Consider the following 25,799-nt stretch of genomic DNA (forward strand, 5'->3'; position numbering starts at 1 on the left):
TTCCCCTACTGAAAAGCCATTTTTATTGCCTACAAAAGTGAGGAGCATTCTAGACTCTATTTTGTTCCAATGGTCTGGTTATTCTTGGACTCACAGAACTCCGCTTTAATAACTCTGACATGGTAAAAATAAAATCGTATCTGCTGCCACTTATTTCAACTCATTTTTTTTTTTCTGAAGTTTTCTCGTTTTTTTTGTGGGGAAAAAAAGGCAAGTAGCCAGAAAACTTCAGAAGCTTTTTTTTTTTAGATTTCTAAAAAGTCCTATTGAGATTTTAGTATGAATTACTTTGAATTTCTAGAGTATGAGGAGAAAGAAAATCTTTATATGAACCTGACCAAGAATTCTTTTTTTGGTAATTCTTTTATGTCCCCCAGGAAAGCTGTTTTGTTTTTTTGAAAAATATATATATATTTTTATTGTCTTCAAGGAGAGGAAGGGAGAGGGAAAGAGAGAAACATCAATGATGAGAGTCATTGATCGGCTGCCTCCTGCACGCCCCCTGCTGAGGATTGAGCCCCAAACCTGGGCATGTGCCCCCGACTGAGAATCGAACCCTGATCTTCTGAATCATAGGTTGATGCTCAACAGCTGAGCCACGCCGGCTGGGTCCCCAGGAAATTTTAAAATTTTCTTTTTAATGGTCCTATGTTTCTTGTAAATTTGGTTACTTAGATTTCACTGCTTTTTAAATCAGTAATAGTAGTACTGCTATTGTGAATGAAATATTTTCCATTATATTTTCTCACTGATAAGCTAGTTTATATTAATTTTTGTGTATTTATTATGCAATTAGCCACCTTTCTGAATTTACTAATAGTTTATTCATTTGTTCTCACATTCTCTGGGTTTCGAATGACATAACTACAAATGATGATTCTTCAGCATGCAACCTTCCAATATCTAATTATGTGAAATTTTATAAATGTAAGATATGCCTGATACTAGTAGTTTTCATTCGTTTTGCATAGACACAATAAATACTATCAGTGAATTAACTTAGCCCTTTTGGTTAGCTCTGGAAAGTTTTCATTATTACCTCTTTTAGTTGTCTGAGTTTGGGGAGGCACATTTATAATTCAAAGGTTGCATTTTCATTTGCTCAATTTTTTCTCTCATCTCTTTTCTCCACATTTTTGGAGAGTGATCAGATTACCCACCTGACCAGTGATGTTTTCCATAGTGTGGGTTATGCCGATTCGGACCTTCTATGGAAACCTGCATTTGGGTATCCTTTTATTTTTTGCATATTTCAGGATACTTCCTTTTCACTCCTCCCCTTTATCTCAACGTATTCTTTCTTCACGGCTCAAAAAAATGAAAGAATAATTGTTTAAACACTTCTTCATGCAAGACAGAGTGCTAAGTCTTTGACGGACGTTATCTTGTTTACTTCTTACACTCTGAGGCAGAAATTGCTCCCATGTCGCATGTGAGCACACTGAGACCCCAGATGACTAGGTGATTAGGCCAGGACTCCGCAGCTGGTCAGCAGTAGCGCCAGGATTTAGAGCCGGGCCTCCTGCCTCTGTAACCCACGCTCTCGGCAGCCCTACCACGGGGCTGCTCACGCCCTTGGCACTCCTCCCCGTTCACAAGGGAGCTCAGTCCTCTCAGATCTATACCTGGAGTGAGGTGGTCTCACAAGTGCCCTTGTGTCAATCCTAGTGCCTGCTGGACTAAGGCATGAGCACCTTCTGCTCTAATTCTTAGATAATCTGGCTCCGTAGAGTCAGGCAAATGTTCTTTGTACAAGTTATACACTCCCCAACATTCGATGCAATCCAGGGATCCTTCACTCTCCACCCATTTGCAAGGCTTTCTCTGTGTGACTGTACATTAAAGGGTGCAAAGTACCCTTGCCTCCTAAATCTGCAGTTGCACCAAAAATTGAAGCCCATGGTCCTTAAAATGCAAGTGAAAGCAAGAAGTGGAGGGATACTGAGGGATGGGTATAAATCTCTAGCTAGTTCAAATATTTCTGGGCAATAGGGGTTTGATTTTCTAGGCAGTCTAGCTCCTGTGTCCTGAGTTAGAAGCAGTGGCTGAAATGAGGGTTTTTTTCCTACCTACCTTGCAGCTAATTTGGGTCAATGTATCAAATGATTGACACTGGACTTAGTGTAAAATACCAGTGGATTTTGGCCCAGTTTCCTCTTATCTTTAGCTTCTATTATGGTTGCAGTCTTGGTGGGTATTTTTACATGAGGCTGGGAAAGGATAAATGAAGGACTGCTAATCTGTGGCCACATTTAACACACTTTAATGAGCATCTGAATCAAGCAATTGGTTTGGGATCTGTGTTAGACTCACTCTTAAAGTACATGGAGTGTCCTCATCAATACCTCTGACAGTGGTCACTGATATAGACCAAAGTGACTTTAGATTTCTTTCAATGATATAACATTTCCTAGACTCTTTCCTTGAATGTAGGAAGTTTCCACAGTATGAGCTATTCCTAAAGCCCTATAGATTAATAAAATTGTCTTTTGACAATTTCCAAATGACATTTTAGAAAATCACTGTGCTAAAAAACAGAACTATTAGAAAGAGAATTAAGGACTGAGCTGAGATGTTTTCCTGTCTGTAAGACGTAGTTGAGGACACTGAGAGTCAGGCCAAAGTGACCTGATAGGTTTTGCTGTTCTTGAGAATTATTTTGAATGGAAAAAAGCTCTTTACACTGTAAATTGTGGAAACCCCTTGGCACACATAGAATTTCTTGCCTCGATAAAGCCAAGTTAAATATATTATGAAATGCTACCTGCTTGTTTTTGTTTCTTTCAGAAGCATCCAAGTTATTTTGTAGTTCTATGGCCAAAGCTACTAGAGGGAACTAACAAATACATCAAAGATATTAAATGTGTAATTGGAGATCCCAAGCTATACTAGGTGTCCCACATTTGTGTCTCCAGGTCACCTCTTGATGGCTAGTTTTATGTTTGTAAAGAGCCACCAGTTGACTTACCCTCAATAATGTGGGTGGGCCTCATTCAGTCGAAAGTCTTAAGAACAAAAACTGGTTTCCGGGAGAAAGAATTCTGCCTTAATACTGAAACATAGAAACTCTGCTGGCCTGCCCTATAGATTCAGACTTGTCAGCCCCATAACTGTATAAGAAATTTTTTAAAAAATAAGTATCTTTTTATATGCATACATATATGTATAATGTGTGTTTGTGTATGCAATACTTTAAAAAAATGTTTTGCTTGGCTCTTGTCGCTACACAACTGTAAGCTCAAGGAGGTGGACTATGTCTTTGTATCCTCAAATTCTAGCCCGGTGCCTTCTCAGACTCTTAAGTACTCAGTAAATATTTTGAACCAATGGATGAATAGAATAATCCCTTCATAAAGGTCAAATCAGGAGATAAGTGACAACTGAGGCAGGCATGACGATAATATGATCAGAAACTAGGAATCACAGGCAAAACAAAACCCAAAAGCAGGCAGCTCCCTGTAGTTGCCACTTACAGCAAGCCAGGAAAGCTGAAGGCCTGGAAATTTAAATTCAGGCTTTAATATCAAAAGCCTACTTAAAAATATTGGCTGAGTTTGAATACACTGGTGACCTTTGACATGTCATTTCACCTTCTTAAGTTCAGGGTGACTGATCTACTCATCTCTAACGCATTATATGATTCTAAGGTCAAAGCAAACAGGAACAGAAATTCAGACGGTTGAGACATGACATAATCCTTGTTGATTCTACAGGTTATTCTCTGCTTTGTGTCAGGGACAGCACTGGTGACTGGGGAAGTAGCCCCTAGGCTACAGACACCAACAGTGCAGTAAATACTGTTGGCTGAAAATTGGGACTAGAATAGAACTAGAACAAGGAGAATCGTACAGGGAACATGTCCAATGATACCGGATCATAAACATGGAAGTTAATACATAGAGTTTGGCTATTAACTGAGCTGTAAACTGTATCAAGAGCCTGTGAAGTGTTGTCAGCAGTATGCTTCAGCTCACTCTATAGACAGGGGGAAATTATTCTGTAAAAGGCAGATCTAGACAAGAGTTGGAGGGAGATGGATGGAGAAGAGTCATTTCTACAAGATCTGAAACTGCCAGGCACTCTGATCCTTGTAGTCCAGAGGACCCAGGGGGTTGCTGGCGAATTCCAAGCTGCCCACAGTGCTATAACCATCATAGCTCTGGCCTGACAGGGAGGGAGGGTCCCGAAAGGACCTGAGAGGTAGGCCCTCCAACAAGAGCACCAAAAAAGATTCTGACTTTTACAGAATAATGATTTCTTTATCTTTTTGTATAGGAAGGAATCTTCCCTTTTAGGATGTATATAACATGCTCGTTTCTAGAATCATGACATTGTTTTGTTTCTAATCCTCACCAGAGGATGTGTTTTTGGCTTTTATTGATTTGGGGGGAGGGGATGGGAGAGAAACGGTGATGTGAGAGAGAAACATTGATCAGTTGCTTCCTGTTCACACCCCGACTGGGTATGGAAGCTGCCACCTAGATATGTACCCTGACTAGGAATTGAACCTGCAAACTTTTGCTGTATGGACAATGCTGCAACTAACCGAGTCACCCGGCCAGGGCAACACTGATTTTTTAACACTTTTTCAAATATGTTACTTCACAGGACACTAACCTATAAAAGAAATAGTGAATGAACTTGAAAAATGCTAATAGCAAAAACACTTCAGCCACGGCACACACAGCCAGAAGCCAATATAGCCCTCAGTCATAGAAGTTAGCAGTGTTTTCTGTTCACTATTAAAGCAGAATTCCATGTTCAGACTAGAAACATGACTGTCATTCAAGAGAACAAATCAGGTCAAGAGAACCAACCACATGATGCTACAACAGATAGGAGGCGTGTTCACATGAGGAAAAACAAGAACAAAATTCACAATCAAACTTCACTTCCTTGGTCATAATATTGATGGCAAGATTTCTAAGCAATCATCTCTTTATTTGGTTTAGATAAAGACTTCCAGCACAGAACACTGTTAGAATGTGACCATTAAGGAGCTCTGTAAAAGTGAAGTAGGGCAAGTATAATATAAAGACGAACTAGATAAAGACAGTTTTTAATTTCCTATAGAATCATTGCAGGTTACTATGTGATAAGAAAAAATCAGATAATTATTAATGTGTCAAATTTATTTATTTTTTTAAATATGTGACCCCCCCATCATACAAACAGATAATTCTCAATCTAATTTGAAATCAAGTCAGTCAAGAAGTATCTATCTGGAGACTATGTAACTAGCATCACATTACACCAAAGAAAAGGATGCTGTCCTCATAGAATATATGGATCACTGGTAATCAACCATGAACATAGTGGATGTTCTAGTACAGTATTTGGTAAATATTGGAAAACTAACAGACATTGTTTATCTTGCCCTTTCGAGAGACTTGTAGATCCAGATAAGATTAGCTTGGACAAGGGATCTTGTTTAGTCCAGAAAATCTTCAGAGTCTAATACATTTCTGGGCTAAGCAGAGATGAAGGAAACTTTCTAAGGAGAAGTAGGCTTGGAAATCAAGTATTCTTATTTTTAATTAGCATATTTTAGTCAAAGGTATGAAATTAATGACCAGGTATCAGGAATTTCTACAATGTGCCCCAATGCCAATGACCACAACACTCTACCTTCTACTAGGAATGCTTGATTACAGGTCAAGGGCATTCAGAATTGCCAGCTATAACATAAATTGTACTCTAATGCCCAGGATCTCTAAAGATAAATCTTGTTTTTTAATGTCAGAAACTCACTGAAACAAATGAATGCCAATTAAAGCAAAGATAGTGTAAGTAAAAGTAGGATAAGAAACCTCTAATTACATAAGAAATACATGACAGAATGAATCATGATATGAGGAGAATCATTTTTCCAGTAGCCCCACTGCTATGAATGATTTTTTCATGAGCCTGAACCGCCTTCTCCAATGGATACTGAGGACCTACTATAGGTCGCAACCAACCAACTTCCATTCCAGCTTGAAGGGCTGCTGCAGATTGCCGAAATTCCTCCTAAGAGAAAGAAAACGTTTTTTTTTTTGTTAACGGAACATATAAATTGATTTTCAGAAGCATTACATATTTTCGGAATCTAAGAAAGCAGTTTCTTACAAATGTGTGGCTTTTGTTGACTTGTCCAGAACTACAGAAAAAGTAGCCCTCTATAGGGTAACCATAAGTTCAATTTGTCTGAGACAGTATCAGGTTACAAAACACTTATTGTCCTGAAGTAATTACTAAAAGAATCTCTCTTAAGTGTCCTGACTGGGAAAATAAATCACATTGCTGCCCTCATTATCATCTGGTGACCAATTCTTAATGCACACATCTAGTCTTAAACTTTCAGGCTGCCTGACTAGGCAAACTGATCAGTGTTAAAGTTTCCCAAATAAGGATGGCCCCTTGTCCTACCTTGGTTGATGAAAAGAGAGCAACTCCAATTATACTGGATTCCTTGGCCATGGTGTCCCGCGGGTTTATTTCAATAGGACCTCTGTTGCCAACAACCTATTACGAAGAGCAACAAGTCTACAGTTAAAGATTACTGCAAAATAGTGTTAAATTATGACAAAACTTCAAAGTGGTTAAAAAAAATACTTACTATTACTCGTCCTCCATATGACAGAAGATTCAAATCATTACTAAGATTTACGTTAGCCAACATTTCAATAATAACATCAATTCCTTTTTCGCCAACAGATTCCTATATAATATAAATATAATGCAAAATAAGTTAAGAGAACAAGTTAATAAAACCTATAAAATAGTTATCACTGTCCCATGTATTACAAAAATATGTTTCAAATGATATAAAAATGCACATTTTTAAGACTAATAATGCAAAATTTAAAATGAACTAATTATACAGTGATGATGTAATTCCAAAGTATGAGACACAACAGCTAAGATGATGAAGATTTGTACAAAATAAATTGCTATAACAAAATAAAATTTGTTTAGAATTTTCAGGTGCTTAGACTCAGCTTGACTACAAAATACTTTTTCCTTAGTTGAAAATTTTCTATCTTTAAAATGTATTTTCATAGAGAAACAGATAAATGAAAAGCAAACTCCTACTGGGAGTTGCAGGCCTTTTTTGTGTGCATTCAGTTTTGTTCTAAGCTTGGTACACTATTTTATTTGGGCTCTCAGGTGTTGGCTCCCAACATCCAAAACTAGCTCTTAAATACACTATACATAACTACCTTATACTAATTTTATTTAAGAAAAATGAATACAGGTGCCAGGCATGGTGCTAGGTACTGGGAATTCAAAGATGGAAATAGGAAGCTCAAAACAAAGCTGAGGAGAAAGATGGAAAATACACAGTCATAGCTATAATGCAACAGCTAAGTGCTGCATTAGCAGAAATAATCCACAGGTTATGAAAAAAGAAAAAGTTACAACTCTGATCAGCTGTAATGCTCATTGAAAGTCCCACAGAGATGATGCGCGGTCCCTGAGGGATGAATAGGAGTCTCTTGAGCAAGAAGGAAGAAAGAGGAGGAGGAGGAAGCTAGATATGAGGCAGAGGCAGCCCAGACAGGAGAAACAAATGCAGAGATGTAGGGACTGAGCCTAGCCGGCCTGGAGCATGTATTTGGGAAGGTGGGCGCAGGGGAGAGAAAGAGGTAGGAGAGAGGACATTGTAATGCAATATGATTTAGTGCTAATAAACAAACTCTCGCTCATCCTTTCCTTAGTTTGTGATGACAGTAATCAGTACCTGGAAAACTCTAATTCTTAGTTCACACAGTAATCAGTATCTGGAAAACTCTAATTCTTTCTCTACGTGAGCAAGTAGTTTGAGGATTAGCAAAGCAATCAGTGTTTAGTAAATTGCTGCCAGAGCACAAACGTAGAGCTTTGGAATCTGCTTGAATTCTACTATAGTAATGGAATATATGCAACAACTAATTAAATGCTGCCTCACTGCTTTGGATGAAGTAGCGATTATTCCTCCAAAGCACCCAGTTAACAAACAAGCGTGATTCCCTAGGCTAGCCAGATCCAGTTGGTAATCTGAGGATGCCTCATCTTCCAGGAAAATTTACACCAATAGAAATGACATTAATAACACCTCACAGGTGCAAATATAAAGCTGGGGACTTACTTAAACTGTGATTTGCATTAGGAGTACAAATGTTTATAGCTTTAAGACTTGAGAGGCTAAATCTTATTTGATAAACATAAACAAGACAGAATAAGAGTGAAGGTTTACAAATTAGGCAGCTCTGCTTTTTAAATTAAAACACACAGGCATAAAAAACATAAGCATTAAAAAAAAAAGGACAAACAACTTTAAGAGTGGTTAAAAAGAACTTATAAAACAAACTATAAGTCTCCCAAGTAACAAAATTTTATTTTTATAAAACTGAAGAACAGTTTACCTTAATTTTATCAATATAATTAGCATCTCTGTGATTAAACACTTCATGGGCTCCATTTTGCAAAACTATATTTTGCCCTTTCTCAGTACCAGCTGTGCCCAAAACCTTTAGGCCATAAGCTCGAGCAATTTGGCACGCTGCTAGTCCAACCTGAAAAACAAAAAAACCCAGCAGTTTTATTCATTTTTTAGGGGGAGGGTGCATATTTTTTTATTTGTCAGTTACAGCCGACATTCAATATTATTTTATATTGGTTTCAGGTGTACAGCATAGTGATGAGACATCTACAAGTTATGAAGTGATTCCCGACAAGTCTAGGACCCACCTGGCCCCATACATAGTTATTACAATATTACTGACTGTGTTCCCTGTGCTGTCCTTTACATCCCTGTGACACCGTATAGCTACCAATTTGTACTTCTCAATCCCTTCACCCAGCCCTCCAACCTCCTCCCATCTGGCAACAGCCAGTTTGTTCTCTTAACCCGATATTGTTGGATTCTCTGCATCCTTGCAAACATTCATTAAATATAGATAATGAGCAGAAGGTTCTTCTAAGTCCTACCCTATTGATAAAGAGCTTCAAGTGTAAATGAAGAAATAAGAACAACAGGTAACTTTTATTAAGCATTTATAATGTGCCGGGTTGGACACTAAGTAATTTCTATCCATCACTTTACTTCATCCTCACAAGGAGCCTATGAAGGGGATATAATTATTGTCCCTACTCTACAGATAAGAAAAATGAAACTTATAAAGTGTAAGTAACTTGCCTAGGTCACAGAGATGGAAACAGGAGCTAGACCAAATCACACTGCAGAGCTTGAGTTTTTAAACACTGCATCAAAATGTTTACTTAGTTTTGTGCAAAGGTACAGTGTTAGAGATGATCAAAATATGTTCACTGACTTCATATTTCAACTGTTCATGGAAAAAATACTATGTAACATGCCCAGCCAGCATGGCTCGGAGGTGGAGCATCGACCTATGATCCAAGAGATCGAGGTTCAATTCCCAGTCAGGGCACATGCCCAGGTTGTGGGCTGGATCCCCAGTAGGGGGCGTGCAGGAGGCAGCCGATCAATGGCTCTCATCATTGATGTTTCTATCTCTCCCTTCATCTCTCTGAAATAAAAAAATATATTAAAAAAAAACTAAGGCCTCTACCAGTTAAGTGGAAGAGACAAGTACATGGGCAAATTAATTTATTCATCTATGTGATAAACCTTTATTGAGTGTTTACTATGTGCTAGACATGGTACTTCATGCAAGAAACTTACATTCTAAAGAAGAGGGAAGACGATAAACACAGAAACAAATACATGAACAAAGTAAATTCAGAAAATAAAAAGTATGAAAAAAATAAAACAGCCTATTGTGTTAGAAAGCTGCTCTGAAGAGATGAGACCCAAATGAAGTGAGGGACAAGCCATGTGAAGAGCTGGGAAGCAACATGGAGAATGCTGTAGGCAGAATGGTCATGGCTAACTTGGTGAAGTGGGAATGAGGCTGCGGTGCTCAGAAGAAAGAGGGACAATGTAGCTTGAGGGGCACATGGGAGAGAGTGGAAGAGGCCAGAGGGGCACAGGGAGGCTAGGCTGAGCCACACACAGCCTTTGGGGTAAAGGTTTGCATTACATTAAAGAACCATGAAGAGTTACCAGAGAGCTTAAGTTGAACAAGATCTGATTTAGGCTTTAAAAAGAACACTCAAGTCATATGAAAGGCAAAAAAGAAGGCTGCAGGGAAATAAAGAGTAGGGAGACCAGTTATCAGCTGACTTAACAGTCAAGATAAGAGGTGAAGCTGGCTTGGACTAAGGTGGCGACACTCGGAAGAATCACAACAAGTTCAGATACAGTTTAGCACTGAAGGGAAATTGTGGGATGTGAGGAAAGAGAAAAACCAAGGGTGTCTCCTAGGTCTTTGGCCAGATTAACTGGGTAGGTTATCCCATTAACCTACCCAGGACCCAGTTTGTGAAAGCATCAAGGATTCACTTTGAACATGCCGAGTTGTATTGCTCACCTGACTGATGACGTTCATAATCAGCTCACTATGGGTATGGGCTCAGGGAGTTTAGAGCTGGAAATAATAAATCTGAGGTTTATCAGTTTACAGATGGTATTTAAAGCCACGGGATTAGATGAAATCATTAGATCACCAAAAAAAATGTGCTCAGTATAAATGAGAGATAATATTTTAGAAATATAGATATAAGCAATTATTTAAATTATAATACTAGGCCATGTATGTTTGATTACATGCCAAATGGAGAGTACAGATAAGTGTACACATATTTAGAGCAAGTTTCTCAAACTTGACACTAATGACATTTGGGGCCAGATAATTCTTCATTTGGGGGCTATCCTGTGCATTGAAGGCTGGTTAGCAGAATGTCTAGCTGCTACCCACCAAATGACAGAACCCTTTACCCAGACACAACCACCAAAAATGTCCCCAGACACTGCCAAATGTCCCTGAAAGAAAAGGAGGGCTGATGCAAAATTACCCCTTATTGATAACAACTGATTTAGAGGAAGACAGAATCATTATGGATTGGGCATGATAGAAAAGAAGTAAAATGAAAAATGATAATGGAACCTAATAAAACTTGTAACAGTATCACAAACTCCCAGGCTTGAGAGAGACCGTAAAGACAGTATGGCATATGGGCACGATAAGCCTGAACTCATCTGGGTTATGACAGGAATTTGTTTGAATTAACCAAAACAAACAAACACATGGAACTCACTGTCTGAGGAGTGAGACAGACATTCAACTTCATGAAATACAATACACTATGGGGTTATTAGCATGATCAATTTTTACTACTTTAATTTTCAATTTAAAATTTCAGTTAAAAAAAAGGCCTTTACTAAAACCACATTTTAGCCTAGGAGCTAATGTAACTGTATCTCCTTAGGCTCTAACTACTTTAAAGGGGCACTCAATAGCTATTTTAAAGGCACCATTTATTCTATTCTTGTCAACAATTATACCAGCCATACTCTCAATAGATTATATATCATTATGTGTTTACCATTTGTCTTCTATTTATTTTGCTGACACTATAATAGGGCACTCCCCAGCAACACATCTGGATAATAGCTGTGTTCATAAATTCCACATCAGTTTAAATACAGAGCATAATCACAAAGAAATCTGAATTAAATGAGGACAGAAAGTACAAACAGAAGCAAGAAAAACCCGGTACTGTTTCCCTCTGACAGGGCAGGGAGATCAGAAGCGCTTCACACACCAGGTCGCCAGTCTATCCCTGCCAGCTGAGGATTTAACAAACTCAGCCAGCTCAGAGAACAGTGTGGATTCTGCCTTTAAAAAAATCATGGTGAAGCCACTGGGCTTTTTACAAGAGGGAAAAGGGAATAAAAAGAGATTTTGTCTCCCTTTCCTATTAAATTTTCTCCCTTCTATAGAGAGTACAAGGTGAGCTCCCTGAAAGCCAAAGCAATTTAAATGCATGTTTGACAGAGCTTTTAGTTGTTTAGGGTTAAATTTAAGTTAACCCCAAAATAGCCTTTTTGGTGAAGCTAAACAACAGGGGTTCTTAACAAGGTATATTTGTCATATTTTCTCAAGCACCATAAGGACAATCTTGGTGCCTTTTAGTCAATAGTCTGATCTGTGAAATCCTTCAGAATTGATCTATTTGCGGTACATCGGGAGCTGGGTGTGAAACCTTGCAATTCATCTATCTAAAGTAATAGAAACACAATGGACTGAATTCTCTGCATTACCCGGCCACCTTTAACGGTAAATTCACATTTTCAGGATGCCACTCATTATTCCGGAGACAGTGTGCCACTTAATAGGTGACTTCTTTCAATCTACTGTCCAAAATATGTAGTGCTCTGGAAGGGTTAACCAGCTTCCTCAAGGTGAGCCTTCCAGCCCTAGGCCCTGTGTGTTAAAATTGTGAAATCTTGTCTCCAAAATTTCTAAAACCTCTCCTTGCAGGATAGAGGTCATATGGAGTTCTTGTTAAATTCTGACCTCAGAACTCTTAACTTTTCCTCTAAGCTCCTCAAAGGCAGATTGACAGCATGTTTCTTGAAGAGGTTTCTGACAGCCCTTCAATCGTTTGGTGACTTCACTAAAGGGCTTATTTCATAGTTCTGAGTCCTCACTTCGCCACATCCTCCATTAGCATTTTAAGCCATGGGTTGTGGTGCTAAGGACTCAGCTGTATACTCTGCACTCTGCGAATGTCACCAAAGCACAGTGGGCAGGCCCAGGAAGTTGAGATAGAAAGGGCAGAGGATTCAGTATGGCTTTGCAGTGCTGTCTAGGGCAACATATGTAAAACTTTAATGAGCCTTAGTTCCTCATCTAAGGGAATATGGAATTAATATTCACTTTAGAGAACTGTTTAAAATCCTAAATAAGTATTCTTTTAAGATGTGCCGCTTGAAGGCAAAAACAAAGTCAGTTTACCTTGGTCCACACTCAGCACAGGTAAAAAACCTAATCTATTTTCAGTGGAGTGATCTGATGAGTTTATTACCCAAGAAATGCTAAAGTAATGACAATGAATCACCTTCAGAAGACAGAACTTAAAGAAGCTTTGCTACGTAAAGGGAAAAAGCACCCTTGGCTATATTCACGAATTTGTCTTTTAAAACTGACTTAAATGTGAAACCCACACATGAACGCTCATTTAAAAATAAACTTAAAAAAAATACTTACTCCCCCACTAGCACCATGAACCAAAACACTTTCTCCAGCTTTTGCACGGGCACTGCAAAAGAAAAAGCACAGGTTCATCACCATACTTTAAAGCTAATTAAGCTCAGGTATTTTTAATTATTCTCACGGAAATGCTACCCTACACCCAAAGGGGAAACTCACTGTGAGATATTCTCTGGGCTCCAGAGGATCAAACAATGATTCTTCAGCGCCACAGATAAACAAAAGCTTTAGTTCATTTATTTATTCAACAAGTGTTTATTAGGAGTCTATTACGTGCCAGGCACTGTGCTGGATGCCAGAATCACATCACGGTGCTCCCATCTGAAAGGCGACAGTCCCTCCAGGTACATTAAGTGAAATTGCTGAAGCCAGAGGAACTGGAGTTTCTCATTGATTCCACAGGAAGCACCTCAAAACAGGTCCATTATAGCCAGTCTTTATTCTGTGGCATAGAGCACTGCCCAAGTCAACACAGCAGCTACACTATGTAGGAAAACATTTCCACTTTTCCATGTCTTCAAACATCAGGTTGCACCAGCCTTTAAGCCCTCATTTCATAAAGCAATACTGAGTCAGCAATGATTCAAGCATAAGAAATACAATAAATCCTGTCACAAAGCTTCCCATGTCACCCCTAAAATGTCCAGATCCTCTGGTGAGATGACATAGGTGTTTTACTTCTGGTTCATATCACTACTTTTCTAATATACTGAAAACAAGGAACACGCAGCAAGACAGATAGGGGATCCTTTATTGTTGCAGATGGACAAGTGCTAATATCACAAGCCAGCAGCTGTTGTATGATCCAGATCTGACTCTCAGAGAGGATCTCTTACTTCCTAGAACAACAGGGGGTGGCCCTACAGACATTATGTTCACTCCGAGAGTGAGAACACAGTAACCTGGAGTCCTGCTCAAGGCTGTGCACTAACAGCTGGCAAATGGCAATTGTGAGCAATAAATGAAGCTTTCTCCAATGTTCTTGCTTGGAGATACGGGGACTGAGGATAGTGAATTAAACTGAGGGTTTCGAATGATAAACTGTGATAACTATTACTAAAACACTTTGACATTTTCAAAGGTAAAATACAAATGTAAGGGACTAGGATTACTAATGTTATACTATGGGCTATGAAATACTTCCCAACAAATTAAAAAGAATCTTATAAACAACCCCCCAAACACTACTTGCACATTCTCCTAAATCCCTGGGACTGTGTGGGTGCAGAAAAGCAGGCCAGCCCTCTGCAGGATCCCCACTGCTATGATCCTATCCTTGTGTGGAGTCATTGTGATGGTTAATTTTATGTGTCAACTTGGCTGGGCCAGGGTGCCAGATTTTGGTCAAACATTATTCTGAATGTTTCTAACATTTAAATCAGTAGACTTTGAGTAAAGCAGATTGTGTTCCATTAATCAGATGAAGGCTTTAATAGAACAAGAAGGAATTCTGCCAACAGATTGCCTTTGGACTTAGCTGAAACTCTTCCCTGAGTCTCCAGCCTGCTGGTCCACCCTATCAGAATTTTTTTTTTTAAGACTTACCAAGTCCCCACAATCACATGAGCCAATTCCTTAAAATCAATCTCTCTCTCTCTCTTTCTCTCTCTCTCCATACATATATATATACTTTATAAAAGAGTAGTCTCCATTCAAGGAATCAATTTCTTCTTCCTTCCTCAACCCACTCAATCAGCTTCTGTTCCACCACTGTACTAAAAATAGTATCACTAAAGTTGCCAATGACCTCTTAATTGCTAAGTCCAACTATTTTCCAAACACTGCTGCATTTGGCAGCTAGCTTCCCTCCTTAGCAGCAAAATCCACTATGACCCCTAACACTATCAACACTGATTGAGTACTTACTCTGTGCCAGGCTCTATTTAATTCTTGCCACACCCCTATGAGGAAGGTGCTGTTAGTTTTCAAATTATTAAACTGAAGCTGAGACAGGGAAGTAACTCGATCAAGGTCATAAAGCTAGTAGTAGGTGAAGACAGAATTCCAACCCAGGTCTTCCTATCTTCAAAGCTATGAGCTTAACAGATGTTTAATGGACATCATGACTTCTGAACTCTCTTGGTCTTGGAATATACTTCTTTTGGTTTTCTTGGGACTCTGTCCCCCACCTCTGACTACACCCTTAAATGTTGATGCTCACTAAGTTTTGATTCTCACTCCACTGTTCTTCTCACTCCGTGAGGGAATTCAATCACTTTCATCTTGTCAACTCTCACCCAAATGCTGATGTCCTCAAATGTATACCTCCAGCCTTCAAGCTTCCAGCTCTTTCATCCAACAGCCTGCTGGACTTCCCATTAGGATGTCTGTCTTAGTTTCAATTCAAAACTTAACTCAGCTTCCCTTTGAAACTTCCCCTGTCCCCCTTTTTTTAAGTCACAGTTAAATATTACTCAAGCTAGAAGTATTTTTAAGCTCTTCCTTTACCTCATTCTCAATGTGCAGTCACCAAATATTCCTAATTTTAACTCTAAATAGTTGTCCTTTCCTCCCCACCCCTCCCATGACCCTTGCTTTTGCCCAGAGGTATTTTGCCTAGAAGATACTCCTATAAGACCCTCTCATCTCCTTCTCCATTCCTGTGGTCAAATCTATTCTTCACATAGCTGAAAAGTGAATATGACAATATCACTCTCCTGAATAAAACATTTCAAGAATTCCCAGTCCCTGACAGAACAATGTGTGAGCTCTATAATCTAGCTTTTACAATCTGAAACCTACATATGTGGTGATGACAGCTAACATTTATTGAGATTACTTATTTTTTGCCATTCTTTGCCTTAAAATCTTCTATCCACCAAAACCAAACTTCTCTAGCTCTCCCCAGATACCATGTTTTCCCCCACACACCAACTACTCCCATTGTCTAGAATTCCCTCTCCCCTCCCAGCTCTTTCCCAGGCTAATTCCCTCTGATCCTTTTCAAATACCCAGGGTATTTGATTAAAATATAGATTCTCATGTCCCAGCTATGGAAACTGACCCGTGGGTCTAGGGCACAGCCCTATACTGTACTTTTAAACTACAGCAATTAGTTTTCATAGTTGGATAACAAGATTTTTGAACCACGGCTTTAAAATAATCCACACCTTATACCTTGCCAGGAAGCCCTACCTCATCACCATAGGCACATCCCTTGTGATCCCATAAATCCCTATGCACATCATCATTTCCATATTGTATATAACTGTTTTTACTCTTATGTCTACCTCCATCACTAAACTGTGAGCATCTTGGCTATAAAGACAGTATTTTGCTCTTCTTTTTATCCCCAGTAATTAGAACAATCACCCAAATTAGCAATTTCCACTTCATAAAAGCTTAACGGTAACTAAATGGTACCCCAAAATGATAGACAGATGGTAAGAAGAAAAGCAATTAATGCTGCCCTCCTTTGTTGTTGGTTATATAATTGACAGAGTGTTATTACCTGTGGAGCAGAGCTCGGTAAGCAGTAAAATATGGGACACCGATGGCAGCTCCTTGTTTAAAGTCCAATTTTTCTGGCAGTGTGTAAACAGTGTCATCAGCTGCAACAGCAAACTCTGCATAGCCCCCCGAGATCGTGCTGGTAGTGAAAACTCTGTCACCTTTCTGAGGAAGCAATAAATTAATATGTCGGGGATTAAAAATGATATCAAAATGGGTACAATAGTTTTTTAATGATCCTTTCAAACTTTTTTCTTAATTACAGTATAATAAAATACAATATTATATTAGTTTCAGGTGTACAACATAGTGATTAGACATTTATATAACTTATGAAGTGAACACCCTGAGCTACAACCCTTTTTAATGCAACCTTTATAACAAGAAATGAGTATTTATATAGTGTTTTCTACATTTTAGGGTCTCATAAAAATAACTTTAAATATTGAATATTTTAAAATATTTCATTAATGGGAACCAGTGAGAAGAAAAAATATGAGAAATAGAAAAAAATAAGAGGAAAGGGAACCTCCAGAAAGGCCTAACGCTGCTAATTGACCTTTACTGAGAGCGCGCTGTGCTAGGTACTCTATTAAGTGACTTATGAAAAGTATCTAATTTCATCTTCACAACGGCTTAAGAGGCAAGTACTTTTATTATCTCCACTTTAGATTAATCCCACTGTACAGAAAAGGAAATTGAGGTAAAAAGAAGTTCAGTAATTTGCTCAGATCAAACAGTAAGTGGCAGTTAACAAAACCATTTATGCCCAAAATACTAAGGAGAAGAAACAAAATGTAAGGTTTCTTCTGCACACCAATGACCTGCTCTAAATACTTTCCATTGATTTCTTCACCTCTGCATCTCCTCCATTTTGCATGTGTACACCAAAAAGCAGGACACTATGCCTGGATCCTGCCAGCAGTCTGAGCCAGGACAGGAGTCTCTACTTGTCACAGCACCAGGAGCAGCAAACTCTCACCAAGCGTCTGGTGGCCCTTACTATTGAGGAGCAGATGCATAACTGAGGGTGAGATAAAGCACTATATAAGCATCATAGGACTGCCCAATATGGCCTGAACACTAGGAAAATTAGACTGCACACTATGGACATCTGCCCTAACTTCTCTTTCTTGGGGGGGAAAAAAAAAGTAAATATTCCTTGGAATAAGCAAAACATTAAGGCAATAAATAATGCTCAATATGTTTAAATTGCCCTATAATTAAGAGATCTGGAAAGGTAACAGCAATATGCAGAGATGAAGCAAGAGAAGAATGAGCTCAGCTTAGACACACTGAGAAAGCAGTTCTGGAACTGGACCACATGGGTGCCATGCTCTCCAGCATGACCTTCTGTGATGATGAAAATGTTCTACCTCTACATCGTCCAACAGGAAAGCTAGACACATGGGGCTAGTGAGCACTGGAAATGTTGCTAGTGTGACTGAGGAAATGATTTTTTAATTTTAATTTAATTTCGAATTTTAAACAGCCAGTAGCCATTTAAGTGTGGCTGCCGTATTGGACACCACAGGTCCAGAGCTTAGTAGCTAGACTTACCGGGGGGATCATTTTGTAAATTATACAAATGTCTAACCACTATGCTATATAGCCGAACCAAATATACAATATTGAATGTCAACTGTAAATGAAAAAAATTTTTTAAATGTTTATCTAATACAAAAATAATAATAAAATAAACATTTTTTAAAGAGCCTAAATACTAGGAAAATGTTCATTGCCTACAAGACGCAATATGCCCCTAAAGTAAGAATAGGAAATAGTTCTTTCATGCACTTAATATTTGGTTGGGCTTAAAATACTGCCTCAATAAAATATTTAGAAATTTCTATATAAAAAAGAAAATTCTAAGCAAAAGATATCCATGTGATAATGGAAAACATGGGTGTACATGAGATCATCATGAAGAAGGTATACATCCAAAGAGCAGAGGTGTACATAGGGACTGGGAGCATTGGGCAATACCAAGATTCGAGGAGCATCCAGAGAAAAAGAGGCTTGAAAAAGGGTGCCCAGAAAGAAAAGGCGGGGGGACACAAGGAGAGTGATGTCACAGAAGCTGTAGAAAAAGTTGTTTTTAACAAAAAGTAAGTGACTGAGCATGTCAAATGTCACAGAAAAGTCAAGAGAGATAATGACATAAAAGGGCCCATTAACTTCAGCAATATAGATGCCATTAGTGACATTAGCAAGAATCATTTCAGTGGAGCGATGGGGGCAGAAGCCAGATTGCCACGGGCCGAGGAGTGGAAAGCTGCAGGAATTTGCTTGTCTTCCTGTTCAGGGGCCACGTTAATCTTCTCTGTCTCAGTCCAATTTTGGATAAATGAGTGGCCAAAGTGGAGCAGGTCAAGGAATTATGAGGAAAGATGCTAGAACATGAATACACTCTCTCTTTGGGCATATAAATAACAAAGCTCTGATCATAACATTTTCATAGACTCCATCACCTTGCTCTGAGTCAGAGCTCAGAAAATGTACAGTGACCTTGCAGTTTTTCATTTTTACTTATTAGTCAAAAAAATTAGCATTCCCTTTACTTTGTGAAGCTAAATTTAGAAAAAGTATTAGAAATTATGTTGCATTGTGTATTATCAAGAGTTAGGAAATAGTATAATTTTCTTACTTGCTTTCTGTCCTTACATATTTCTGTTAAATCAAAAGGTTCATTGTTTATTTTTGTGGGGATGTGAAGATACAGAAATGACCCTGCACTTACTCCAATAATGCAGATAAACAAGGTGATTTCTTTTGTTACTACAGGAGTCCCCCATGTGGCAGAAATTGTGTAATAGGGTGTTCTTTTAAAGACTTAAATACAGACACATTTTAAAACTATGTTAAAATATTTTAAGGAAAAATATTACATTAAAATAGAAATAATTAAAAATGAAATACCTTGAAAGCAGATACATTATCTCCAACAGCTTCTATTACTCCAGCCACATCTAAACCAGGAGTATAGGGTAAGAGCGGTTTTCTACTGTAAGTACCAGAGCGAATGTATGTGTCCACTGGGTTTACACCACATGCATGAACTTTGATTAGAACCTGCAATGGCAATGTATTAGTTTACACAGAGCGTTCAGGAACTATGCTAGGACTGTCATGATCACGAGATCTACAAAAATGGAAGCGAAAACCTTGCCTTCCATTCCAGTTTTGCAAACCCACAGATAAATAAAAATATAAGACAGGATGGTTTATGTGCTGTATTAAAAACATTTTGAGAAAATAGTGGTGGAAATAATTGAGGGAATGGGTAGCAGGGATGTCTATGTGGTTATTAAGTCTACTTCCTCCTCCTGGCTCCTTTACAGTTAGGAGAAACCAAATGATTGAGTTCTAGCCAAGGGAATGTGAACAAAAATGATGAGAGCCACTTCCAGGCCTGACCCATAAAGACCTTCCTAGGCAATCCACACTGCCCTTCTGCCCTTTCATGTGACCTCGGAAGACAGGCGTTTAAAGTGGCTCTGCCACATGATGGAGGAAGCCTGGGTCCCTAAATCATTGTTGGAGGAAAGCCACTCACCAATATTTTAGAATTTTGGACTTTAGTGAATATTAAATAATTTTCTATTGTTGATTCATTAGATTTTTGAGGTTACTTCTACTATAGGAGCTTATTTTAACCTTAATACAGAATTACTTCTGCTGTCAGAGTAAGGGAAAGCATTTCAAAGGATGTGGTATTTGCACTAGGCCCTAAAGAATGCATAAAATTCTCTGGGAATTGGAGAAAACTTATATTTCAAGCTAAAGGACTATTATGTTGCAAAGATAGAAGGAACGAAAGGGCCTCCTGGAGAAGCCAGATAAAGCTGATGTTGTTACACCAACATCTATTGAGGAGTGGTAAGAAATAAATCTATAAAGATAGGTTGTGGCCAATTGTAAAAACTCTCATGACTTGCAAAGGACTCAGGAGCCATGCAAGGTACAGTAATAAAAATATATAATTTTTATTGAAAAAGTATATTGTTAAAGTTACTAGAAATGATTAAGCTCTACATTTAAATTCTCTTAAATCATATGTGAAAAGCAGGCATGCAGAAGAAAATTGTTTTCCTATTTATTATACACAAAATAAAAATTGGGAAAGTTTATAATAGAATAACTATTCAAAACTACTATGACTCCATTCAGAAAAATCCAACTACTGCATTGAACAGATAATTCTGAACTTCTTATAACAAGATGTTATTCCTTTTCATATCTCTGCTTCACTAATTATCAGAATTATAGTCTTTGTCAGAGCTCATAAACAGTGAAAACTTTGTCTTAATTCAGTGTCTTTCCAATCATTGTGAGTCTGCTTCTTTTGAATATTAATGTGATGTGCTAGAGGCTCATACTCTGTAATTATTTCCACCTGATGGTCTTTTGGAACTGGTACTGGAACATCCGACTGGAATTTCAGCACTTCTGGTCCACCAAATTCAAAAACTCGAATCGCTCTCATCAACTTCTGTCCAGTCGCCATGGTGATCTAGAGACTAAGAAAAAAAATTAGTGTATTGTCCCATTGTATCTAGGCTATCGCTATGTGTGTTTTTCCCCCTGGAGGGTCGGATCAAACAGGTTTTCAAATGACAATTTAAATCACAAGATTACCACTGATCTCATTTCATGTTTAAAAACCTTTCATCTTACAAATCCTTCAGCTACAAAGCAAAATACTTCATATGATTTCCTGTAGAGATTCAATGCCTTCAACAAGGGAATCAGACATGCAAACAAAAACATCTGGATAGGTATAGCATAATGAATATCGTAGGTGTCCTTTTGTGTAAGCTTGGGCTGCAACATCTTGGACATTTTAGGAGCTAATGTAAGTTTTATTAACATTAGATAAATAGATCTTCTTTTGTTAGATTATTAATTACTTCAAACACATAAAGAAATACAAAGGATATAATAAACACATTCACCGGCCATCCACCTTTAACAAATCTTAACATTTAAAAAACATAAAACATTACAGACATAACGGAAGCCTCTGGGACCCATCCCTAAACCCACGTCTGTCCCACCTTCCATGAGTTAATTATTACCGTAAACTCAGTGCTCATCACTCCCAGGCATGATGTTATCCCACTACTACATGTGAATGTATTACCAAGCAATATATGCTATTGTTTTTTGCATGTTTTCAAATTTCATTTGGATGGGATCATACTGTACTTAATTCTGCAACTTGCTTTTTCCTCTTAGCATTATGTTTTTGAGATTTATCAATGCTGAAACATTTGGCTTTATGAAGTTCATTCACTTTAACAAAGGAGGAAAAACATTAAAAACTAAAACACTGCTTTGTATGCCATCATTTATAAATTAAAAGGGTAACTTAAAGTTAACCTTTTTGGCCTACCACTGTTAGCATTAAAATGCTATATTCCCACCTTTTAAAACTCAGAGTTTTCAAAAAGAGTTGCAGACACTAGGACTTGAGATGAAAGAATTCAGACTTTTATTGAATGGAAGCTCAACACAGGGCTACTCAGAAGCAGAGTCCATGCAAACTATAAAATGTCATCCCAGGTATGGGGGAGGGAGATCAAAAGCATTTTGATGGTGCTCTTTTTTTCTTTTAATTATGATTTTTTATTGATTTCAGAGAGAGGATAGAAGAGGGAGAGAGAGATAGAAACATCAATGATGAGAGAGAATTATAGATCGGCTGCTTCCTGCACACCCCCTACTGGGGATCCGAGCATGCAACCCGGGCATGTGCCCTGACCGGGAATCCAACCACCATGACCTGCTGGTTCACAGGTTGATGCTCAACCACCGAGCCAGGCAAGCCAGGCTTGATGGTGTTCTTAATGGAAAGCTCTAAATATAATTAGTCAAAAGTTGCATCATTAAAAAACCTTTTATTTAAAATGATTTACTATAGTACCCAGCATGGAGGAGAAAGTAAAATTTCCATTGCTGAAAGGTTATTTGGCAATGATACATCCTGAAGGGCAGCCCTCGAATCAAAGGGGGCAGAAGCAGGCAAAAGCAGAACCCCAGGAGTGCTGCGGGGCACAAAACAGTCCCTGAGGGTGAGAAGACCTGTGCAGAGACCATTCAACAGCCTCACTACTATATTTCCACCTTCACTCAAGCTGGGTATTTCTTAGACAAGTAACTAAAACTATAAAGAAAATAAAACATAAAGAAAGAGGGTTGCCTAGATCAGCATTTTCCATTCTGGAAATAACTTTTTTTTTTCCTTTCTGTCTTCAACATGGTGTTAGGGAAAGTGTGGGCTTTGAAATCTGACAGCTCTCAGGATGAATCCCAGCTCTGTCACTTACTAGCCATGTGGCCTTGGGCAAGGCAGTGGACTCTTTTGAGCCTCTCCATGTGAAAACTGGGCTCCCACTCAGGGTTATTGTGCTAGAGACATGGCAAGTATCAAGTACAGAACCTGGCCAATGTTTACTCCGATGTATAGAAGACACCATTATTCATTTCCCATCTATTTTCTCCTTTCCAATTTCTTATTCATTAAAATATTCTCAATTCTACAATTCTGTAACCATCTTTGATTTACTATCACAATATGTACAGGACTCTGGCTGTAAAAACAAGTCCTTAGCCCCAAAGAGTTCACAGTCCAGAGGATGATTTAAACAAAACATTAATACCAATTATTGGCTGTTATTCATTCAACATGCATTTTTTGAACATACATAAGCGAGGCACTGTGCTAAACTCAGAGAATACAAAGGGCAAAGAGAAAATGCCTCAGCCCCTCCCCAGCTCCTGCTCACTCTCATTTTCTCACACATGTACACGCACACCAGGTAAGATTTGTAGCTCTTCTTCCACTGTAGCTCGTCCACCCACTTCCTACCTATTCATTACTTTCAAGCACGCACATTTATCTTTTCACCAACAGACATCACTATTATCCTCAAAAAACTGCAGAAATAATAAAAGCAAAATTACCCTGAAATAGGATCTGTCAAAAATATCTAGCACGTACATTTTTTCCCCTACATTTTGACATTTGCTAAATTGGGAGAAAAGAACAAAGTAAGGAGGAGACTCATCCTTAATGCTGGATGTAGAAGATGCTGTGCCTTGTCCAAAACTATCACATTATCCTGTGGCACCTGTACAGAGACAGGCATGACCTTGACAGCTCTGTCTTCTACTTTGCTTCTGGCGATCTTATTTCCCACTGAGCTTTTGCCACTATGACTGATCAGGCTCCAATCTGTACTCCTTGCCTTTGAACTCCCTCAGCTACGGGCAGGATCATGATCTGCTTCATGATACAGGTGCTATGTCAGAAGGTTTAATAAAAAGAATAAAAAAATACAACACACAAATAGAAATTATAATTCTGAAGCCCCCGCAATACCTGATTTCTTCTAAAAAGCACATCTTTCACATCCATTGATGTAATTATTTTCACAATAGGTAGAGAAGAAACAGTTATTAAAACCACCACTTAACTATATGAAGTAGAAATAAAATCACCATCCATTTAATGGATGAGAAAACGTTCTAAGAGGTTATGAGACTCACCAAGGTCACACGGAAGCAGAACTCAAACCCAAGTCCTACACCCTAAATGTTTTTGGGTGATTTTATTTTCTTACCATATGATCTTTTTCATCTTACCCTTTGAAATGTTGACAGAGAGGACCCTTAATTTCTTAGCAATGTACTTTATTATGATGATAGTGAGACAGACTGAGTTAGAAATATGAAATTCAACTAACCTGAAGGTAGGATTATGTATTTTATGGTCAAGGCAGATGCTTACAATTTGAATTATCTCAGATGCCCATAAATTAGAGGATCCACTAGAGATATACAGGGCATCATTCTATTAGAAAAACTAAGAATTTCCTTATCTGTAAAATGAGGCCAAAACTCCCTAGCATAGTATCCCTGTGAGGAGTAGGAGCAGCAGCACATGGTGAGTGTGTCACAGCACACCGAGCATGCAGTCATATTATTTACTATTATTCAGAGTAAATCATTTGCAGTCAGCAGGTCTGTCACACTGCTTGTGTTCTTTTAATTAAACTGTACTTCGAATAGGTTTTTCTCTTTATCAAATATAAACTTTTAAAAGTTTCACCAAAAGTACCTTGGTTTTACTTTTTGATTTTATTTTTTAACTTATGAAAGGTTGGCTACCATACTTTGCAAATCTAGGAAATTCAGAACTTAAAATGCTTCCTCAAACAGTGATCTTCTTCCATGCTACGCTTGAACACATTAGGTTTAAAGGAAAGTTAAAGGGATTGGGAAAATGCCAGAAACCTATTTTAACGTGGACTGCACAGATCAATTTACAAAGCCAGGGCAAAGGCACATTATGAGAGAAAAGCAAAAGTAAAGTTAAATAAAAAGTTTAGGCAAGAAATAAAAAAAAATAAAAACTTGGAAAGATAATCAATCATTACATAATGTGCTGCTGTGGATCAAGAATGGCTCATGTATTATTATTCCTGACCCAGAAGCAACTTAAACAATTAAAAGTGGCCGTGAACCAGTCTCTTGGCGGCTGCGTGGCCTCGGCGAGGTTGCTCGCAGCTCTGGATCCCCGAGCTCACGTGGGTAAGGGCGGGGGAGGGGGAGTTACGACCAGATCCTCCCACAGCCCTGCAGGTCCTCCGATGCGAGGGCTGGACGGAGCTGGGCAGCCTGCTCCCCAGGGTGGGGAGGCAGAGCTCGGGGGGATTTGCTGCTGCTGACCAGGCGGTCACCCAGCCATGGCCACCAGCTGCCAACCACAGTCCAAACTTCAGCCCTTAAAATGTTCAATCATTGACACACGTTCCCTGGTCACGAGATGTTTCCCGGAGGAGCTGCGTAAACATCCAAAGATGTGTTAACAGGGTGTTTGGTAATTTCTTTGACTTTGTAGATCATTCTAGGTGGGGGTGATCGGAGCAACAAGACTTCAACAAACCAACCCTACACATGTCTCTCCAAAAGATGGCAAATCTGTTGGGAAAGCAGGCAGGCCGGGCAGGAGGAGCTCCGGGACCCCTTGCGGTTGCAGGAACCGGAGACGAACCAGCTCCTAGATGACGCCGGGGCGGTGCACGGCCTAAACTTCTCAGGGACACTTACCGGTCCTAGAGGGGAACCAGACTCTACGCGGCCGCCCACGGATTCCACAACACTGGCTGCCGGCCGGGCGGTCTTCACCCCGCCGGCTCCGCCCCGCCCCGCCCGCCTCTCCCCGCCCCGCTCCGCCCCCGGAAG

General features: G+C 38.9%; 1 protein-coding gene across 2 annotated transcripts; it reads right to left on the reverse strand.

Moving 5' to 3' along the window:
• Positions 1-4,915: 4,915 nt before the first annotated feature.
• Positions 4,916-25,746, reverse strand: CRYZ (crystallin zeta). Of its 2 annotated transcripts, none has more exons than XM_016216821.2 (9): positions 25,665-25,746; positions 20,947-21,070; positions 19,470-19,622; positions 16,552-16,715; positions 13,098-13,149; positions 8,388-8,537; positions 6,599-6,700; positions 6,409-6,504; positions 4,916-6,009 (listed from the first exon to the last, which is right to left on the reverse strand). In XM_016216821.2, exons 2-9 carry the CDS (start codon positions 21,055-21,057, stop codon positions 5,845-5,847), a joined length of 993 nt encoding a protein of 330 aa, XP_016072307.1. In that variant the 5' UTR covers positions 21,058-21,070; positions 25,665-25,746; the 3' UTR covers positions 4,916-5,844. The 2 variants fall into 2 exon arrangements, with proteins under 2 accessions (XP_016072307.1, XP_016072308.1); XM_016216822.2 differs by having other exon boundaries at positions 20,947-21,063; positions 25,665-25,718.
• Between the last annotated feature and the right edge of the window lie 53 nt (positions 25,747-25,799).

Source organism: Miniopterus natalensis, chromosome 9 (genome assembly GCF_054644295.1).
Source record: "Miniopterus natalensis isolate mMinNat1 chromosome 9, mMinNat1.hap1, whole genome shotgun sequence".
Classification (NCBI taxonomy): Eukaryota; Metazoa; Chordata; class Mammalia; order Chiroptera; family Miniopteridae; genus Miniopterus; species Miniopterus natalensis.

Excerpts from the sequence above, each read along its gene's own strand:
- CRYZ (XM_016216821.2), bottom strand. The coding sequence starts at position 21,057 with ATGGCGACTGGACAGAAGTTGATGAGAGCGATTCGAGTTTTTGAATTT. Across the intron at positions 19,623-20,946 it reads CAGTTCCAAAAGACCATCAG|GTTCTAATCAAAGTTCATGC; the intron begins GTGGAAATAATT and ends TTGCCATTGCAG. Across the intron at positions 13,150-16,551 it reads TACCGAGCTCTGCTCCACAG|TGCCCGTGCAAAAGCTGGAG; the intron begins GTAATAACACTC and ends TTTCTTTTGCAG.